Source organism: Chroicocephalus ridibundus, chromosome 6, assembly GCF_963924245.1.
Source record: "Chroicocephalus ridibundus chromosome 6, bChrRid1.1, whole genome shotgun sequence".
In the NCBI taxonomy this organism is placed as follows: domain Eukaryota; kingdom Metazoa; phylum Chordata; class Aves; order Charadriiformes; family Laridae; genus Chroicocephalus; species Chroicocephalus ridibundus.
In genome coordinates, this window is record NC_086289.1 from 14914790 (window position 1) to 14935280 (window position 20491).

At 58.1% G+C, this 20491-nt stretch overlaps 1 protein-coding gene across 1 annotated transcript in view; it reads right to left on the minus strand.

Moving 5' to 3' along the window:
* TRIM8 (tripartite motif containing 8) overlaps positions 1–13060 on the minus strand; it is a 30354-nt gene extending 17294 nt beyond the window's left edge. Inside the window, exons 1-2 of the mRNA XM_063339282.1 lie at positions 12626–13060; positions 11552–12228 (exon numbers count right to left, since the gene is read on the minus strand). Coding sequence (XP_063195352.1) covers positions 11552–12121 — 570 coding nt within the window. The 5' untranslated portion in view covers positions 12122–12228; positions 12626–13060. The remainder of the gene's footprint in view (positions 1–11551; positions 12229–12625) is intronic.
* Between the last annotated feature and the right edge of the window lie 7431 nt (positions 13061–20491).

The window sequence follows — 20491 nt, forward strand, 5'->3', positions numbered from 1 at the left end:
TGTCTTCATGGACAGCGAGATGCTCCCAGAGCTCAGGTGCGGCCCTGGGCGGCAGGAGATGTCAGCCTTGCTCCTCCTGCCTTGCTGCAAGCCCCTCCGCTTCTGCCCTGTAGCACTGAGCCACTGACTCCAGAGCAAGACCCCACAGCCGGCACTGCCCAAGCTCTACACAGAGCATCCCTAGAGGGGTCAAATAAAGATGCCACCAAAGCAATCAGAGTCACAGGCAGCAAAAAGCAACGCACCGGCGTGGTGCTTTCAGGCAGAGCAGCATAAGCAGGCAAAGCTCTGCTGAACCAGCACGCTGTCAGGGCTGGGGGCAACCACCTCCCGGCAGCATCCCGGCTGGGCATGCAGCCTCCCCCCGAGCACTGCCACTACCACCCTGCACTCCAGCAAGGCCAGGGCTGTATTTTGCCCCTTGGGGAGCATGGCACCCTTCTCCTCGCCCGCTCTCCCTCCCCGCTGTGGAGGAAATCACGGCGCCTGGCTGATGTCAGGAGGCATCACTTCACACAAAGGCCAGGCTTCCTGGCGGGGAAGGGGTGGGGGAGCGGGGAGGAAGGGGAAGAGGAGCCTGGGGCAAAGGCAACCGGCACCTCCAGCTCCCCACATGCACACATGAGGGGCAGTGGCAGGAGACGGCACGGCCCCTTCTCCTTTAATCGCCCTTGCGCTCAGGAAAAACAGGCAACATCCTATTTCCCAGCGTCCTTCGTAGGAGCCCCAGTGTGGCCCTGCCCCATGGAGCTGCGACAGAGTGTGCACCTCTTTAAGGATGCACAGAAAAAAGGGACTCAAGTTTATTTTAATTTGCTCCTGCAAATAAATCAATCCCACCTTCCCCACCTCGGCCGGACAGTGGCTGCTGCTGACCAGGGAAAGCATGGTCCATCTGACTGTGAGGGCACAGCCCCCTGCCCAGCACCCACGCAGGAAAAAAGCCACCTCTGTGGCAAGCTCGAATGCCAGCACCCCCAAAATGGGCACAACCAAGCACCCCGCCTGACTGTCTCCTGCCCACACGTGGCTAAACACTCGTGGCACTGGTTAATTGACAAATACAGACAAAACCAACATATTCACGACAGAGTCAAGAGTCATCTGCAGCCCTCATTTCCCAAACTCCTCTCTGCAAAGCCGAGCATCTTTACAACACACAGCACATCATGGTACCCACGGCATTGAAGCGACCGCCCCTCCTCTGCCTCCCGCAGCCCCCAGCTCATCCCCCAGCACCAGGCTGCACCGCTTTTGTCTTCACTTCAACCACTCTCCCAAGGGCAAGAGCGCTCTGGACCAGCTGCATGGGGACCAGTGAAGAGGGGTGGGCGCAGGGGACCTGCAAGATCTGGTCGATGTCGATTGAGGGGAGGAATTGCTGATGTTGCAGGGGGCAGCCCAGGAAGGTGGGTTTTGGATGCAGGCACCACCAGGGAATAACCGTAAAGGAGCAAGCCCCGCTGCTCTCCTTCAACATGCTGACTTCTGCTCCTAGGAGGAGGCCCGTCATTGGTTTTTAATCTTGCCCGATTACGGGCCAGCCTTTGACATTATTGATCTCAGGCCCCTGAAGTATCATTTATCTTTCAGGTTTGACTTGGTGATCGGAGCCCAACAGCTCAGACCCTGGCCGGCTCCATCCTCCGAGGAAGCCAGGGGAACCGCTCTGCTCAACTCCGGTCCCGCTGATTCCTGCGAACCGTATTCGAAGCTCAATTTCCATCCCCAAGCGAGGCAGCTTTTGCCAGACACCCTTTCCCCACACAAGCACTGCAGTCGCATGTAGCTTGCCCTCAGGAGCCCATCAGAGCCTGCAGATCCGTTCTCTGCAGCTCTGTTGTGCTGATGCTGCTGCTCAGCAGGGCTGAGCACATGCTAGAGCAGCCCTGAGGAAGTTCGACAGCAGCCAGACCTGGCATTTAATCTCCTGACTCAAAAATTCACCTCCTCAGGTCTCCGGCAGACAAGCAAGCAATGCTTTACCAAGCCCAGTGGTCCAAGGTGCCTCCAGTGCCTGCTTCTTCCCCCTTTCAGTTTCATTATCCTCTTTTAAAGAGGATGCGGCGGAGGCACAAAGGTTATGGGATGTGCCGAGAGCCACACAGGATGGGGGGGAGCGCCAGCATGCAGGGTACACCCAGAGAAGCCATTTCTAGCCGTGACCGCACTGCCATTTTCTAGAGCAGAAGGACCAACAACAGCAGCTCCTCATCCCCTAGTGAGCTTGTAAGCGCACAGAAACCTGGCTGCTCGCTCAGCTCCGCGGCAGCTTCTCCTTACCTGCTGGCTAGCACAGCAGTGCCTCAGGGCCAGCTTGCAATTTCTGCTTAACCTTCAAAATGTCTCCCCTCCGCTGGGCAGAACAAGAGACGGGCAGAACAGGGACGGGATTCAGGACGCCTGGGATCACCAACCCATGGACAGGACACGCCTGGGATTACCGTCCCACAGGTTCCCACTCCTCTTGTTTCCTCCATCTTTCCACCCAGGCAGACAGACTTTCCCAGTCTCCAGCTTTTGGGAAGCACAAGGTTTTCCTCAAATGTCCATGTCTACAGTTACTGGAGGCAGCGTGCGCATGAAGGTTGTCTTCTTGGATGCCTCCTGTCTCTCTCCCGCAAAGCTAGACCTCGCATTTTGGGAAGGAGGATACACTTCTCAAGGAAGACTCCAGTGGGCAGTTTTAACATGTAAAGGAAGGTTCAGCTTTTGCTCGTCGCCTCAGTATTGTTTATCAGATTGCTGCAAAAGCACTTTGATAAATGCAGATTAGTACCATGTGTGCTCATAGATGTTACCTGTAGCCAGAAGCCAGCCTTGGGAAGGACCAGGGGAGGAAATGCCTGGCTGGGGGCAGCTAGCAGGGTCCGTGTTTGGCAAGGTACCAGCACCAGCAAAGAAAGCCCCAGTCTCCAGGATCGCTTCCCCGCGCTGCCACGGACTTCCTGACTGCCTGGTAGGTCTCCCCACCTCTATTTATCTCTACTTTAGGGTAACACCAATTCCCCTACCAGGTCTTAGGTTGACGGAGAGATTAAATTGACCTTTTTCTCCCCTGTTGTAAGTAAAATTCTACAAAATCCTCGTCTGGAGGACAGGCCATGGTTTTACCTGCTGGGCTCACACCCCTGGGTGATGTATTTGGCAAGGGGTGGTCTTTGAATGACACAGAAGGCGACATTTCCAGTCCCCTGCCTGGATGCCCTGTTGTTCAGGATGACAGCAGGCAGAGGCAGGAAAATAACCCCCAAACGTGCTCACATTCCCTTGTGGGGGGTAGATCCTGTCCCCATCCCCTACAACCAAACCACCTCTGACCTGAACAGGGCTCACCGGGCCTCAGCCACCCAGCCACAACGGTGCAGCTGGGGCAGGAGAGCTGCAGTAATTCCCTCCCGGATCTGGCCACCCCCAACACTAAGGGGCCTAGTACAATACCCAAGGGAGGGGGGAGCGCAGACCCCCCCCTCTCCAACCCCAAAGGGTCTGCAAGGGGGACACAGACCTCATGGCACATTTATTCCGCTCCATCCATTTGAGAGGCACGCTTCAAGGGGCTTTTTGCTGTCAGAGGCGGGTGCACCAGGACAGGAGGAGAACAAAGGGAGGCACCGGCACCCCCAGCCCTTTGTCTGAGCGCAGAGGAGTTCACCTGCAGGGAAAACCAGCTCCCACCGCAGAGCCGGCAGCTCTGCGCGGATTCGGATGGGGAGAGGGATGCAGCCCCCCCCCACTAGCAAGAGGATAATGAGCAGAAGGATGCAATCGCGTTACCCTCTTTCCCCTTGCCACACACACAAGCCCATTACAGCACACGTCAAACACTCCCCCCCCGACTTTCCAACAACAACCGCAACCAGCAATAAAACCCATTGCCACAAAAATATCAACCCACCCCCCAGCGCGATCGATCTGTGTCTGCGTATGGCCGAGTACCAAACCCCGGAGCTCAGCTCCACCGACCAGGATCGACTGGGAGGGAAGGGGGTGGGAGACTGGTTTCCAGGGGACAGGGTTTTAAAGCCACACAATAACTGGCTCAAATGAAGGTTTGGATTAAGCTGTTGTACAGCGAGGGAAAACACTGCCTCCATTAGGATACAGGGGATTTTCCTTCCCTTTCTCCAAGACTCCAGCTCTAGGATGAAGCTTTCATGTCACCCAGGCAGGGAGAGGAAAATGGGGTGATGCTGTCCAAAGGGGGATCCCACATAGGGAGAGGTGGGTGGAAGGAGGAAAGGGCAGATCAGCCCTCCCTGAGGCCTGGATTGTACAGTCGGCTGGTCTGACAACGTTTACTCATATTTCAGAGAGACACAGCCATCCGGAACGTCACTCCCTGCCAACTGCCTCATCTGGAGCCATCCGCAGCTCGGCTCTTCCCAGCCTGCTCCGGAGATGGCTCCCCCCAAGCATCCACACACCAAGGAATTGAGAAAGGACAGGTAGGGGAAAGAGAAGAAAGAGAAATGAAACTGCTTCATGTTTAATTTTTTTTTTTTAACAGTTCTGGTACATCATCCCAGCAAACGGATGACTTCAAGTGTGTTACATAGATGGCACTGCTGCAGAGTGGCAGGGTGCTGCTCTGAGCCGGGAACTTTGCTCATGTTACCATCACAAGCAAATCACAAGACAGAAGAGGGACAACCGTGATCCCCTGGTGAGAACGAGACAAAGCTGTCCTTATCAGAAAGGATTCAGGACTGGGAACCTCTTCAGAGAGTTCATCTGGGGGACATATGTAAAAGCTCTTGCGTGCATCCAGAGCCTCTTGCCTGTAAATAACTGTCCCTCCCTCTGTATTTGGGACCAGGCGTCTCTTCCTCCCATTCCCAAGCATGCTGGCTGTAGTCCTCCTGGGTAAAGGAAATGTGGCTGCCTCTATCTGTCCTTTTTCCACAGAGCAAAGGGAAGGGGGGGACATCCCTTCCGGGTCCTGTGCACTCCACACCTCCCTGATGGCCCCCCAGCATCAGCCCTGTCTTCTCTAACAGCAAACAAAGGTTCAACACAGAAAATTGGCTACCATCACAAGCAAGCTCAGCAGCTCCGACTCCTCCAAGACATCCCCCTTACTCCAACCAAACCAGCATCTCCTGAGCCTATAGGCTGCTGATAAATGCAGAAAGTTGACAAAGTCACCAGAAACTAGCCCAGATCCATAGCTTGCCTTTTTTTTTTTTTTTTTTTTTTTTTTTTTTTTTTAGGAAAAGCCAGGCCAGACCAGATTCTGCCCCGGAGCCTGTGTGGCAAAGCAGAATCTGGCTCCAAGTGTTTATTTATAAATCCGTACATACATGTACATTTGAATTCTGACAGAATTAATTCTGGCATCCAGCTAATTCAAAGCATTCCTCCCCCATCACACTACTGTTGCAGGCCAGCCCAGCACAGAAGCTGATTATAAAATGCTGCACTAGCCAGGCATTTCTGCAAAGGCTTGTGCTATTGAGCATTCAGTCTTTCCTTGCTTGGCTATTTCATTGTTTCGGTGTCGATCCCTCCTCTCTTGCCCTGTGTTTCCTGGTTACTTTTGTCCCTGCTCTGGAAGCACTGCTGCTCTCAGCCCCATTTCAGTGTCAGATTGAAAAAAAACCACAAAACAATTACATGAAATTAAAGAGAAGAAAAGAAAAAAATTACCACCGCATACCAAGATTTCCAGTAAACAGATAGGTAACAAGGAAAAAATAGGCCAATATGCTGCAAGGCAAGCTGCAGACAGATCTGGGGATAGAAAACCCGCTGCCTCCCTCCAAAGCACAGCTAAGAAATCCCTGTGTGGTCACACGCTGTCCTCTGGAGCAGAGAGGAGAGAGGTCAGGGCAGCCAGCACTGTAAGAGCCTCTTTATTCTTGGGCAGTTGCACGAATCTGATCGCTTGTGCCCTTTGTGAGGCATGGAAATCTGCCTTCTCCTCCCACCCCCTCCACCGGCCCCCCTTTCTGCTCCCCCCTGGCTCAGATGGGGACAGAGGCAACTCCTCGGCTCCAGAGGCAAAGACCAGAGCAGCGGAGAGGCTGTGGACCCCCCTCCGGCAGCACCAGGCTCAGCTGAGCATGCGGGAGAGCTCGAGGACATTGCTTTGCTGGAGTGAGGGGAGGGGAGGAGAAGGGAAGGACGGTCCTGGGACTCATGCGTTCCTCGAAGGGCTCACCCAGGCTCCCACGTGCAAGGCATGAGGCTGAGGGGTGGAGGAAAAGTCCAGGGTGTCACACCACAGCCTTCCTACTTCTCCATCATGCTCACAGGCTCGAGGAGAGCTGCATGCTCCACACCTCCCTGCCAGCAGCCACATCACACATAAATATCATGGCTTGGATTTAGACTGAACGAGGGTTTGGGCTAAGTTTATTATGCCCTCATCACCAGCCAAAGCTGGTTCAGAGACCAGACCAGGACAACCCCATCTGAGGGGTTCATTCAAAGCCACCGCTGAGGGAGGGGTTCAGGGTGGAAAGCTCTCTGGCCAGGGCTGTCTGGCATGGGTGGGCAAGGCTGTGCCCAGACTTCCCCACCAGCAAAGTGCAGCCATCCCGTAGCATTTTTCCTGCGGGAAGATAGCATTCTCCACCACAGCCCCTGTCTTACTCCTTTATGAAAGCTGTCGCCTCCATACAAGCCTCCTCCCTCCCATTCAAACCCACCAGGCTGCCTCCCTGCATCCTCCATCTCCGCTGTCACTTCTCAGATTGACTCTACACAGAAGCCTTGCAGCTGCAGGTCTAGAGCAAGCAACCGCTGGCAACCTGATGGGCTAAGGGTGGGGAAAAATCTCAAGCTTAGCGGGAAAGCAGCAGGGAAAAGCCCTTAATCCAAACCCTGGGGTGGCAGGAGACTGTCCCACTTCAGCCAAAGATCTGGGACCGCCAGGATACCCACTGCTGCTTGGTCAGCAAACCCAGCTGGGCTTGCAGCGGGGCAGCTCTCTAGGGCAGCACAGGCTGCTATCGGCTGAACTGAAATCCCCTGCTGCCCCTGACAACACACCACAGCAAAGCCTGACAGATTGATGGTGGTGAATGGCACGGAGCTAGGAAGTGAGGCTAGGTGGGTGCTGGGATTTCTGTGACTGCCCAAGGCCCTAGAAGTCATTACTCATCACGGCAGCTTGACCAACTGACAGCATCCCAGGGCACAATGATCAGTCACATTTAGGAGCCTGGCGCTGGACTCCCGAGGCCCCTGGGCAGGAACCAGGGCATGGGCAAAGCCAGGGGAGGGAGAGACACGGGGCTAGGCTGACTGGGGAGGAGGAAAGAGCTGGCAGTTCAGCTCCAGGATGCTGATGGAGGCTCAGATGGATGGCGGCAGGGAGAACCTGCATATCTCCAGCTTCATAGGACCTACTGACAAAGTCATCTGTCGATCAGGTATGTTCAAAGAGCGCCGTGAGGAATGCCTGCCAGGCACCAGCCCACACCATCTACAGTCATGAGAGCTAAATTAACGCTCGAGCACTTGGGCACTTGCGCTCACAATGCCTCCAGTGAGCTGCGTGCCGTGCTCTTCATAAACAAGTCATCTGGAAAATAAGTAAGCCTGTAAAAATCCAGCCCATGACAAGTTACCAAACCTGTTTCAGAGCAGAACAACCTCCAGCAGCTCACATCAGGAGCCTGGCAGTGGAGGCGACCCCAGCCTCCCCAGTACTGGGGCTGGTCCCAGCAAAATGTCCCAGCAAAATGTCCCCGATATGGATGGCAGCATGCAGATGTGACATAGGACTCGTTTCAAACAGTCAAGAAAAGCTGGTGGCATTTTCCCTCTGGAGACCTAGAGCTTTTGAACCACAGAAGCAATCAGCTGGGGCAGGTAGGAAAAGCGCGTGGGTCATCTCTGCACTGGGGCTGGTGGCCAATGCTGGCAGAGGACCAGAGTTCCTGGTACAGACCTGGGATTCATCTCTTCCTGTGCTCTTACCAAGCGTTCACCTCTCCCCTCTCTCATACTTAAGAGAGCACCTGAGCTGGGCTTATCTGGGGGGCTGCCAAGAAAGCAAGCTCAAACCCACTGAGGAGCAGAAGGACTCAGCAGCCCAGTCCCTGTCTGTGCCCCTGGATTTGCCAAATGGGCGCTGCTCCACGGCCAGCGCTGCTCCTACATGCCTGCAGAAGGATCCCCGAGGTTTGCCCCGCAGCTCTCGGCACCACAATGTGCTTCCTCTCTCTTAGTGTTCAAAACCACCAGAGATCTTCAGAATACGGAGGGATTTTCTTCTGATTTCCCAAAAATGCACTGCAAGCTAGGTCAGAGGGAAATCTACCTCCATCTCCTGAAACAAAAAGGAAGCAGAAGCAGAGCCTCTACCCAAGTCCCTTCCCACTAGTGGCACTTACAGCTGAGGACAGGCAGCTAGAACATCCCCAAGCAAGCTGATGTACCTGTCCTCAATCAACCATGTCCCACACAAAGATGAGGCAAACGTGGTAATACCCCAACAAGCGAGGCCCTTTTTCTGGCTCCTGCCTTCTGACCCGTGGTCCAATCCTGGCAATGTATTTTTCCCCCTTTTTGGATTAAAAAAAAAAGGCAACATATCAACCTCATGCTAGAGCAACTTTGTTTTTCAGCCCTGGAAGGAGGTTCCCCCGTGCTGGGGAGAGAGCAGGTTCCCCCATGCAGGCAGGAGGCACGTGGCTGGGGCAGCAAAGGCAAAGATGGAAGAAAAAATGTTTCGTTTTGAGACCTTGATACATACAAAATGACAAGAAGCAAAGAAAAGAGGGTGCGTTGTTGGCTTTTTTTTTTCCTCCCCTTTAAGCGCTACAAAAACAGGAAACAAAGGAGAAAACATCTCACAGGGGGGAAGGGGAGGTAAGCGCTTTATACGCCCACGAAAGAAAGATTAACCACATATTTTATTTACTGTTTGTATTACGGTTGCACCGTGGAGTTCAACCAATTCCGCGCCAGGGCTCTGTGGGTTTGTGCAGCACCTAATGCTGAGCATCCCCCTTCCCCCAAACCCACCAAGCACACACCTCTGCTTCGAGCCAGCCCTCCGCAGACACCCTCTTTCCTCCTGCAGACACTCGCCTCCGGCCTCTTTTCGCCCAGCACAAGCTCTCTTGCCCTAATTGCCAGCTGACAGCTGAGAAAGCGCCAGTGCTGTCCCCAAGGAGTTCTGAGCCCCTTTTCCCCTTCAAGTCAGACCGTAACCGGGGGTAAGAAGCCCTTCAAGGTGGGTTGGCAGCAGAGCCAGAGTAATAAACGCTAAAAAAGGTGAGTTTATGGGGAGCGTGTTTGCAGGCTTCCATCCCTCCTCCAGTCCATGGGGGCCACACTTGCCACACTGGGTCCATGTCGCACCCCCCCCCATTTCCGAGTCCCCCACACCACAGACAGGGCTTCGAGCCTCCAAACTTTGACTCATTTCTCAATTAACGGTTTCCCAAACGCGATCCACGCATGGAACAAACCTCTCACGACAGGGCCTCCCCCGGACCTCCCAAGCCCAGCATTACTCACCCACCCCCCAGTCCTCCTTCCCCGGGATGCTCCGAGAGCAGCTCACCACCGCAGGGTGAGCAAGCAGCCAGGAATCCCGGGCCCGGTTCCCGCGGGCGGGAAGCCGTCACCGGCTGAGCGCACGCACCCTAATTTGGCAGCCACCGTGGCCACCTTCCTCGCCGGCTGGCAAGGAGCAGCTTTCAGCCAGAGACCTGCCCAAGGGCCGGCAACCTGCCGGGTGTTTTTCCTGGGGGCTTTTCCCCACTCCAGTTGGTTCACAGAGGAACTGCTTCAACTGCAGGGGATATCCTTCAGGCACGCCATCCCCCAGCTTTGGGCTGTCCTCCATCGCCCCAGCCCCTGAGCACCCAACCGAGCCATGCGCCCAGGGGGAAGAGACAAGCTTATCACTGCAGAGAAAGGAAATTAAGATAACGCGGCAATGGAGGTACGAAGGGATTTGGCCAAGGTCACAAAACAAGTCTGCGGCTCTACGATACGGCCATTCAACACATTCAGTGCCTGGTCACATATCCTAAAATTTCACACCAGGGCCAAAAATCCAGCCTAGCTGGTGGCAGCCTTCCGCCAGGTCATCAGCAGCATGTATCGGCAAGGAGCAGCGAACATCCAGCCCTAACAACAGCAGCAACAACAAAAAAAAAAAAACACGCAGCAAGAGCGGGAATAGATGAGATCAAAGTGTCCTGGAAAAGGACCTGGAAAAATAGTTTTGGTCCCTGGCGAAGGCTCCTGGGAAAGGCACACGCGAGCCCCGTCCCAGCCCCGCGCAGCCCTCCCGGGGTGGCTCCCCACCCCGGCAGAGGGAGACCAAAATGACTCCCTATAAATAGAAGCAGAAAAGCGCTTCTCCAAAAGCCTGGCTGGGTCTTTCCCCTTCCAGCGTGTGTGGCGGAGCTGCTGGCACCTCCGCGGAGGTCTCTGGTTTTCCCCCAAAAAACCTGGAGAGGAAAATAACCTTCCTGTGAGCTCAGGCTGGCTCCTCTCTGCACAGAGCCGCCCCCCCCTCCCAGGCCTGGCCATCCAATTGGAAAGTAATTATACTGCAATTTTTATTTATGACTTTTTTTTTTTATTGCTAAATGGTGACTCATTTTGGCAACATTAAAATACACAGGAAATCATCCCCATTTTACAGTAATCACCATTCAATTCATTGTTAAATATTTATTCGGCGGACAAGCGCCGGGCCTCTTTCGAAGGGTCGGTGGGGGGGGGGGCTGGAGGGGGAAGGAAGGTGGTGGTAGGGTCATGGCCGGGCTGGACACAGGGCTATTAAATGCCTGCCATGAACTTTGGGGTGGGGAGCTGGGAGTGAAAGCTCCTGCCAGATGGTCTGGCCATGAGCGAAATACAGACTCGCTTTCCCTCGAATCCAGCGCTACGCCCCATGCTGCTTTAAGGAAAGGCGGCAGGGCAGGGGGGGAAGCCCCGTGTCCCCTGTTAAAAGCCCCGTTATTTGGCCAAACCCCACACGTGAATGCCCGCCAGCAAGAAGCGGTGGGTCCCCAACAGGAGGCGGGGAAGGGGATGGCGGCCCCAGCCCCGGCGGGAGGCGGTGGGAAGAGCCAGCAGTTTGACATTCACAGGCCTTACAATGGACGGGGGTCTGTGGCCGTGGCCGCTTTGTGTCCCCCCTCAGGGAGCCCGATTTTGGGGTGACTCCACCTCGGAGGCGGGCGGCTGCTCTGCCTTCCCCCCGACCCCAGCAGGAACCGGGGAGACGACCCCTCCAAACCCCCTGGCCCAGGACCTCGGCCCTTCCCCAGGCAGCCCAGACCCAAGTGGCTGCAGGTCCTATGGCTGAACGGCTCCAAAGGCTCCCGGTGCGGACCCCCTTCCCTGGGGAGTCCCCCCTGGCACCCACGGGCTCCGTCACTGCTCGGCAGGAGCGGCCACCTAACATGTCCGCCGTGAAGGGGGACCGGGCGGAGGAGGAGCAGCACCGGGGTGGATTTTTGCGTAGGCCCTACACAAACACCGGCCCTTTGGGGAACCAACGCAGCCGGGAAGGAAGAGGGCGGCCGAGGAGAGCCAGCCAAACCCACATCTCCACGAAGGTCCGACTTACCCTGATCTCATTGCGTCGGATCTCCACATCGCAGACCGAGTGTCCCTGGTGGGCCCCGCTGTAGTAGCAGCAGAACTGGCAGACGGCCACCTGCTCGGCCTCGCAGTGGTACAGGCGGTAGGCGTTGTGCTGGGGGCAGCTCCAGGCCCGCACGTCGTCCGCCTCCACCAGGAGATGGCCCCGGGCGGTGGAGGGTTGCTGCAGGTGGGTCTGGACGTGGGACTGGCAACAGGGGGCTTCGCACCTCAAGCAGATCTTCTGGGCCGGCAGCGGCGGGCCCCGGCGGCAAAAGACGCAGTGCAAGACGGAAGGGGGCTTCTCCAGGTTGAGGGAGTTGAACTTCTCCACGATGTTGGTGAGCTTCAGGTTCTTCTCCAGGTTGGGCTTCTGGTTGTAGGCCTGGTTGCACTCCGGGCACCGCACCAAGCCCGTCTCCTTGGCCCAGGCCTCCCCGATGCAGCCCCGGCAGAAGTTGTGCTTGCAGGGCAGCTGGACCGGCTCCACGAAGACGTGCAGGCAAATGGGGCAGATGAGCTCCTCTTCGAAGCAGTTCTTCCAATTCTCGGCCATCTCTGCCGGCAGCCTCTGGCGACGTTTTTCCACACACCACCACCACCCCCACCCCCCTCTTCGGTCGCTCAGTGCGGTCTAGGGGCGGACGCCGGGGTCTGTCCTCCCTGCAAGGGGAAGCCGGGGGGGTGGGGGGGTGAACGGCTGCGGGGGTCCCCCCCCTTTCCCCGCAGCGCGCCCCCTAATAAATAATAAACCCCAGCCGATCTTAAAAATCGGGGGGAGAGGGGGTAAAACAAAAACCGCAGGGCAGGCGGCACTCTAGGAAATCTCCAGCCAGAAAACGCGACGGCCCCGCCGCTTCGTTAAAAAAAAAAAAAAAAACCAAAAAAAAAAACCAACCAAAAAAACCCAAACCAACAACAACAAAAAAAGCAACACAAACGGTTAAAAAAAAAAACCCAACACGATATTAGAGGATTTACAGCCCAAAGTCTTAACAACCCCTAAAAGCCGTTTGTTGCTTTTTTTTTTTTAACCCCAAGAAGGTGAATCGCAACTTACCAAAGGTTGAAAAAAATCCATACAAAATCCAGCAGCGGAGTCCAAGTTCCATATAAAGCTCCTAAATTTAGCGCTCCGGATCGGATTTTTCTTTTCTTAGGTTTGCGACTGACATTCAATATTTTAAAGGGGACTTTTGTCCCCCACCAACCTGGCCAACAGCTGAGAGCACCGACTCGCTCGGGGTTTGGTGGGTTTTTTTTTTTCCTCCCCTGTATTTCTCCTCCCTCTCCCCCTGATGGGGAGTTGGGAATCGGAGTCTTTTAAAGGAAACAGATCAAAGGGTTAAGATCCAAAATGGGAAAAGGAGGAAGATTAAAAAAATAAAATAATAATAGCGAAGATGGCGAAAAAAAAAAACAAAACAAAACCCACAACGAATTCTCTCCGCGGCCCCCGAGATTTGCTTCTCACCCGGCGGAGCAGCAGAGAAAAAAAGGAAGAGGGGAAAAAAAAAAAAAAAGACAAGACAGGAAAAAAAAAAAAAAAACCGAGAAAAAAAACCCAAACCCCTCTCGCCTGCTTCGAGATTGCGAGGGCTTGAATGGGAGAGCTGGGTCATTCAGAGCAAACCCCAGCCCGCCCAGCCGCCTCCAACGCTGCCGGAGAGGGATGGGGGGGGGAAGGACGGGCTCTGCCAGGGGGGATCCAAACCCCGCGCACCCCAAATCAACCTGCTCCGAGCCCACCGGGGCTGTGGGGGGGGGGGCGCTTAAAGGCGAACGGGGGCGGCGAGGGAGAACGGACCTAGCCCGGTCTCATGGCAGCAGCCCCCCGACGCAACAATGCGATGGAGCCCGGTGTTCCCGGGGCGGGGGGTGGGGGGTGTCCGAGCCGCCCTCCGGCGCGGCTTCCCCCGGGCCGGCCCCGCCGGGAAGGGGCGAGGCGGCGGCGGGCAGCCGGGAGGAGCGGTTCCGGGAGAGCCGAGTCAGCCCTCAGCCATTTTGAGCTGCCCTGCTGGAGAACGGAGACCGGAGGCGCATTAAAAATAAAATTTAAAAAAAAAAAAATAATTACCAAAAAAAAAAAAAAAAGAGGTATTTAAAAAAAAAATAATTAAAGTCACCGGAACAAAACCGCTCCCGCTGCTGCCTCCCCCCGCCCGCCCGGCGGGGCTCTGCGGAGGGGCTGCGGCTGCGGGGCCAGCCCAGCCCGAGCCGAGCCCAGCCGTCCCGTCCCGGCGGGGCCGCTCAGCAGAGCCCCCCGCGCCTGCCCCCGCCGCCGCCGCCTCCAGCCATCTTGGGCTCGCCCTGGGCGCCGCCCGCCCGCCGGAGCCCCACGCCCCGGCCTTCCTCCCGCCGCCCCCGGGGAGGCGGCCGCGGCCGGGGACGAGGGGGGGGGAACCAGGAGCGGGGAGGTGGGCGGGGGGGGGGGGCGCGGATCCCCGCAGCTGAGGGGGGTGAAGCGGGGGGCGGCGCCTGGGAGGCGGCCGGGCTCAGCCCCGGCGCGGGGGGCCGGGGCGGCGGCGGGGGGCGGGCGGGGCGGCCATGGGGGCGGCGGCGGGGGAGAGATGGACCGGGGCGGGCGTGGCGCGGCGAGGGGCCGCCCCGCTCGGGAGCCGGCCTGGGCGGGAGGTGGGGGAGAGCGGAGCGGAACCGGAGCCGGTGTGTCCCGCCGGGCGCTGCCGCCGCCGCCGCCTCGGAGCTGCGCTGCGCTGCGGCGGGACCGGCCCCGCCCCGCCCGCGGCCCCGCCCACCGCGCGTCACCGGGCACCGCCCCCGGCCCGCCCCGCCCCGCCCCGCCGACGCCTTAAAGCGGGCACGGCCGGCGATGGGGTCCACCCGCTGTGCTCGGCGCTGCGCAGCTCTCCGCCTGTGCGGTGGCGGTCCCTGCGGCTGGAAGGCCAGCCTCCGAGGAGCCCGGGCTTGTCCCCGGCAGCGGTAGGGCCACCCTGCCCGGCCACCAGCATCCCCACACGGCCAGGAGCCGGGGTTGCTCAGGGTGCCGGTGGGCTAAAAGGGGCTAATCGCCATGGAACCAGCTCACATCTGGGCCACAGCTGGCCCCGGGTACCAGAAGTGCCCCTTGGAGTCTTCGACACCCTCTTGGCTCGCCCCTGGATGGTCCATGACTTTGCACGGGACCATTTCAGGTGTGTTTCCTCCCCACGCAGAGCAACAGCCGTTTGTCCCATGGGGTCTTTCCAAAACTGGCAGCCCCAGCTCCTCCCGCCAGAGCCCGGAGCACAGAGGTGTCTCTGTTAACAGCTCTCCCACCAAATGTTTCCGCAGCTGTTTCATGGGACACAGTATATCCAACCCCTGCCAAATGGGCCGGGCCGCTGGGAATAAAGCATGTTGATGGTGTAAATCCATTTCCCTCTGGCGAGGGGGTCACAAATGGCTTCAAAACGGAGTATTTATTTAGACCCAAAAAATGCTCAGGGTGCATAGGCAGGTTTATGGTGGAGTGAGGAGGGGGCAGAGGCTCAGACAGTGGCTTCAGGATCTGGCCCCAACCTTGCCCCTGGGTGACGCTCGCTGATGGCAATTTGCCTCCAGGAAGGATTTAGCAGGAATTTCCCGACTGCAGCCTCAAAGCCACGGAGCAAACCGTCCAGGGACACCACCCAGCAGTGTCTACCATAGCACCCTATAGCCCCAGTGCCATGGGCCACCTGGGGCAGCCAGCTGCCTGCTACAGGGATGAGCATCCTACAGCACCCCCGAGGTAGGGGTGATCCATGTCTTTCCACACTTTCCTTTACAGGAACCCGCTGTGCACGGGCGGGTCCTGCCGAGAGACACCCTGACAAGAAGACAGAGCGACGGGTACGAGCCTCCGCCTTTCCCCTCTCACTTCACGCTTTGATGGGACATCGGGGGACACTTCTACCTGCTGTCTGCATTCTGCCCAGCACGCCCCGGTCCCAAAGTGCTGCCCCAGGGCGAGTAATAACAAATAATAACAGCGCCGTACCCCAGCACACCCCGCAATGCTGACGGGGCAGCAGCCGGTGCGCAGCGCCTGGGCTGGCTCGGGACGCCTCGGTCGCCTCTCATTTCTGGCTGAGGCTCCCACAGTCTCTTTGCCACAATAAAACCTATTTTTGGGGTTTGGCCGGCTGGGAAAGCCCACAGCTGGGCCACCCCGGGATGGGGGCTCACGCTGTATCACCCCTCGGCCGCCCCCCTCCATCCCCGCACACCCAGCCCACAGCTCTAGGGCTCGAGCGCCGATTCCTGCAAAGGGAGCGGTTTGCTGTGTAATTCCTCTGCCAGGCCTCAAAGCCCGCGGGCTGTACGTCTCCTCCGGGGTTTTACAAGCCGTCCGGCAGCCGGGACCGGTGGGAGCTGGGCAGGGTGGTGCAGGATGCGTCAGAGCCGCTGTCGTCCGGCCGAGCCGGTGCGGAGGCAAACCTCTCCTCGAAAAGTCAGCACAAAACTATTTGTGACTCTCACTGCTTCACAAACACAGGCAGTACTGGGCAGCCCTTGGTGACAGCCACCGTCCCCACCCCGTGCAGGGCACAGCTCTCCCGCAGGGGCTGCTCGAGGCCCCCCCGCATCCCCTACTGCGGGTGCGCTGGGGAAGCCGGCTGGTATTTAGCAGGATTTAAAAGTGGAAGGTGGATGAGATGGGGCTGAGCCAAGCTCAAAGATGCGTCCTGCTCTAGGCTGGGAATCCCGCTGCCCTGGGACCAGCACTGGCTCTGCTGTCATCACACACGTGTCTGGAGGATGCCATCTCCCTGCCCAGCCCAGAGAAACCCCCTTGGCAAGGGGAGGCCCTAAGCCAGGCTGGGCATCACAACCCTTCCACAGCCAGCAGGAGCTGCCTGGGGAGGGCTTTTAGGCAGGGACTCCCTGCCCACACAGCTCCCAAACACCTTCCTGCCAGCGCTGGGTGGCTGATGGAAAGGAAGCTGCAGAAAGCTTGCCCATGCTATGGGTCCCCTCCACCAGGATCTGACCCTGTGTGGGTGCCCCAGCCCATGCGGAGAGGCGGCAGAGACGGTTTTTAGCTGAGTCCTGGTGTGCATCCCTCAACCTCCCCCCGCAAGCCTCGGTTTTCCCAGCCACCACTGGGCCATTGTTCCCCTTCGCCATCAGTCTCGCTTCGGCAGCCCTTAGCTCTGCGCCGGCGAGACCACCACCCCCCTCAACCTCCCTGGTAAAGTATCACCATCTCTGCTGAGGCCCCAATTAGCACTAATGGCTTTGGGCTGCAGGTACCCACTCATGAAGGGCCAGCAGAGCATCGCCCCACACCCTGCAGAGCCAGGATGCTCGGCCACTCATCACCAGGGTATGGCACTGAAGTGGCATTGCCGGGTAGAGAGGGATCTCAGCCCTGGGAAGCAGGGATGCTCTGGCTGGTACACAGAGCCCAGGCGCCTTCGTCATTGCGGGCAGGGTACAAGTGGGGCTGTGCCTGGCAGGTTGCATGGAAGACCTGCCTCTGCTTCCCCAGGCAGACTCCAGCAAAGTTTAACCAGCTCCCAGACACGCAGAAACTCTGCTGTTCAGGGCTGCGGACCCTGCCGAGCTGATGGGAGAGGGAGGGTGTTTGCACACATTTACAGAGCTGTCGGCTGCTAAAGTGACAGCTTCCCTGCCTGCCACCACCCCGTCCCCAGAACATTCCTGGGGGCTCCAGCACCTTCCCCAGAAGCCTTGAGCCCTCCAAAAGTAATACAAAACGATGTGCTGCTTGGGCCATTTATAACGCAATTAACCAGCCAGAGAGAAGCCATCATCGCCCTTCTGCCACCCTTCCGTGTAAGCCGGGTGAGGTGGCTTAGTGCAATGGAGAAAGCTCCCCCCGCCCTGCTCCCTGTGATTAGCACGTTGAAGGCTTTCGCTGAAGTTTTAAGACTGGGTTTAAGGATTTAAGGAACTTGCAGGGCCGCAATACCCTGGTTTGCAGCGCTCAATCCGTCTGCCTCTGTTTGTCCCCTGTTCCCAGCTGGGGTGGAGGAGCCGGGAAACAACCCCATGGAGGAGGCACGACACAGAGGTCCCCATGGCTGGCCACCCCCTGCCCCAGCCCAGGGAATGCCGCCGCCACTTGTGCCCAGCCATCCCATGCACGTCCCCGCTGCGGTGTCACACTTGTCCATCCCACACTGTCACCTGCCTGCTCTGGCATCCTCGCAGCCCGGTGCCTGCTGGGGGAAGATGCACGTGTGTGTGTGCGTGGTACTTCTGCAGGGGAAACCTCCGTCCTCTGCGATTAATAAAAAGGGACCCGGAGCCGGGTGTGCAGCCTGGTCCCTGCTGCACACAAAGCAGGTTCCCTGCCCTAAGCACCCAAGTGTTGGGATCCAGCGACACCCACATCCGACACTGGCAGCTGGGAACAGGGCTGGGACGGGGTGCTGGATGCAGGGACGGTGATGCTCTTGTTGGCCCCTTGGGAGAGCTTTGCCCTTCAGCAATGGATGCGCAACTGGGGCTTCTAGTGGGGCAAAAATGCTGGGCTTTCTCCCTTCCTCCCCAAGCCTAAAGTATGGGGCAAAGCAGATATTGAGGGCTGGCCAAGGGGGGCTGCATGGGGGGGCGATGCAGGGGAGCTCCACTTTGGTCCGGGGCAAATTCTGGGTGAAATGACCCAATCTGAGGTTGAATGGCCAAATCCAGGGTTGCACAGCCAGCCATGGGGCAGGGGTGATGCTCTGGGGCTCACTGCCCTGGCCGGCCTCGGGGTGCCGATGGATGCTGGCGAGCGCGGCAGTGGATCCGGCGGCTGCGGGGCTGGAGCATGGGGAGCCGGGACAAGGGCCGTGCGGTTCCCTGCCTGGTGGGGTTTCTTTCTATGCAAATGCCTGGGAGCAGCTGCCCTGCCGGCGTGACTCATTTCCTGCTCTTGTGTCACATTCTGGTCAGGCCAGTTTGGCAAAGGCTTTCTTCTCTCCCCCCCTGGCTTCTCCTCCTTCTCTCCCCCACCGCCGAGGGCTGGGATGTGCATTCGCTCAGCCCCTGGCAGGATGAGGCAGGATTTTCAGGAAACTGCGTCAAAGCCACAAAACCTCCATATATATATATATAAAAAAAACCAAAAACCCAACACCCAACACCCAAACAAAAAACCCAGCACAATTTTCTTTTTTTCTTTTTCCTTTTTTTTTTTTGAGCACGAGGGAGACTGGCGGCCAGACGGGCTCCTCTGCGCTTCCCCCCGCTGGGGCGGCTGCTTCCCCCGAGACGGGATGGGACCCGGGCAGAAGAGCTGTAAAAGTTTGCTGGGCGGTTGAGAGGAGAAAAAAAAATGCAGTTCGGTCTAATTTTACCCTCTGCTGCCAGCCGGAGAGGTGCTGCTGGAGCCGGGCTGCCAGCGGGCAGCCTTTAACGGGGGACGGATGGTGTGCGCATCCGAGGGAGCCGCCAGCCCTGGGGTTTGCCCGGCATTTCTTATTCCTCGTCAGCCTCACCACTGCACCCTGAAAAGTGTACTGACCAGGGTTAAAAGTAACTTCTTCATCTTAACCGGGTCCGGAAGGGATGCCAGCAAACACTGGCAGACCCCAGCGTGGTGGGTCTCCCTCCGCAGGTCGGGGCAGGCAAAGGTGACACCGGGAGCGAATCCCCCCGGCTGCTCCCATGGCCCTGTCCTGGCTGGCGCTGCCCTAAGCCCAGGCTGTGCCGCGGGTAGAAAAGTAATTTTTTGAGGGATTTTCCACGCGGTCTGTGGTGGAGCTGCGAGGCCGGGATTTACAGCCTCCTGGGCAGGCGGTGCAAGCCCTCTGCTGCGGCCCTTGCTTTGCTGCCCCTCTGTCCCCCCTGGGGGGGAGTCCCACACATGCCCCCCTCGCTGCCCACGAGCTCAGGGGCAGAAAGCAGCGTCCCTTTGCCCAAAGCCAGTGGCTACCAGTAGCCCCATTTCTCCCTCTTTCCCCGGTGCATCAAGCTCTGGCGCAGCCTCCCACAGCGTAGCTGGGCATCTCCCCGGGGTGGGGGGAATGCCAGAGCTCCTCAGTGCTGCCAGCCCAGTGCCAAGCTCGGGGACACGAAGCTGCTGGCTCCAGATTCGATCGTGGGAGTCTGAGGGTGGGAGCGGGATACAATCCCACCCCCTCCCTTCCCGTCTGCGGTGCGGTTCAGCTGCCCTCCCACCAGAAGGCCCCTGCGGTCCCTGCCCAGGCCGAGCCGTAACCTTTGCAATCTTCCCTCCGCAGCAATTTCTCAGCCTTCCTCTTCCTTTTCTGCCTGCTCTCTGCAATTAAGGCCGGCTGCAGCCAAATGACCCAGCGCCACACACACGCTAAAAAGCCCCCCTGCCAGGCAGCTACCGAGCTTTCCTTTGAAGGGCAGAGCATCATCTGCCGCTGCCCTGCCCCATGCGACCCCCAAACCCCCAGCCCCCCGAGCCCCGGCTCAGTGCAGCCAGGGGAAACTGAGGCAGGGAGAGGACAGGGGCTGCAGCATCTGCACCCCCCGCTGCCGGGGCTCTCCTTCCTCTCCGAAAGCCATAGAGGTCTGTTTGCCCACAGCCTGGGGAAGAGCAGGCGGGTATGGGTGTAAATTAGGTCAGGAAGCATTGCTAATAAACTGTCACTCCTGGTTGTGTAATGGGAGCAATTACGGGTTTAGGTCTCGTTAAGACATCAGGAAGGAAAACATGGTCTGTCTGGGGGTAGGAGGAGTGTGATGGCAAACAAAAAAGGAGGGTCCTGTTGACAGAAGGATGAAGCTGCCTTTGCGTCGGAGGCGTTCCCATCCCGGTGCATTGGCAGCCTGGGGCTTGGATTGACTCTGGTGCAGGGGGACGCAGCGGGACGCAGGGAGTGGGTTTCCAGCTCTCCCTGTGCTCCCCTCCTTCCCCCAGGTGCCCCAGGGACTCGGGGGGGCCAGTTTTAACCCCCCTGAATTCCTTGCTCCCTGATCCACCCCGCTCAGCTCAGCGCTTCGTGCTTGCTGTCCCCGC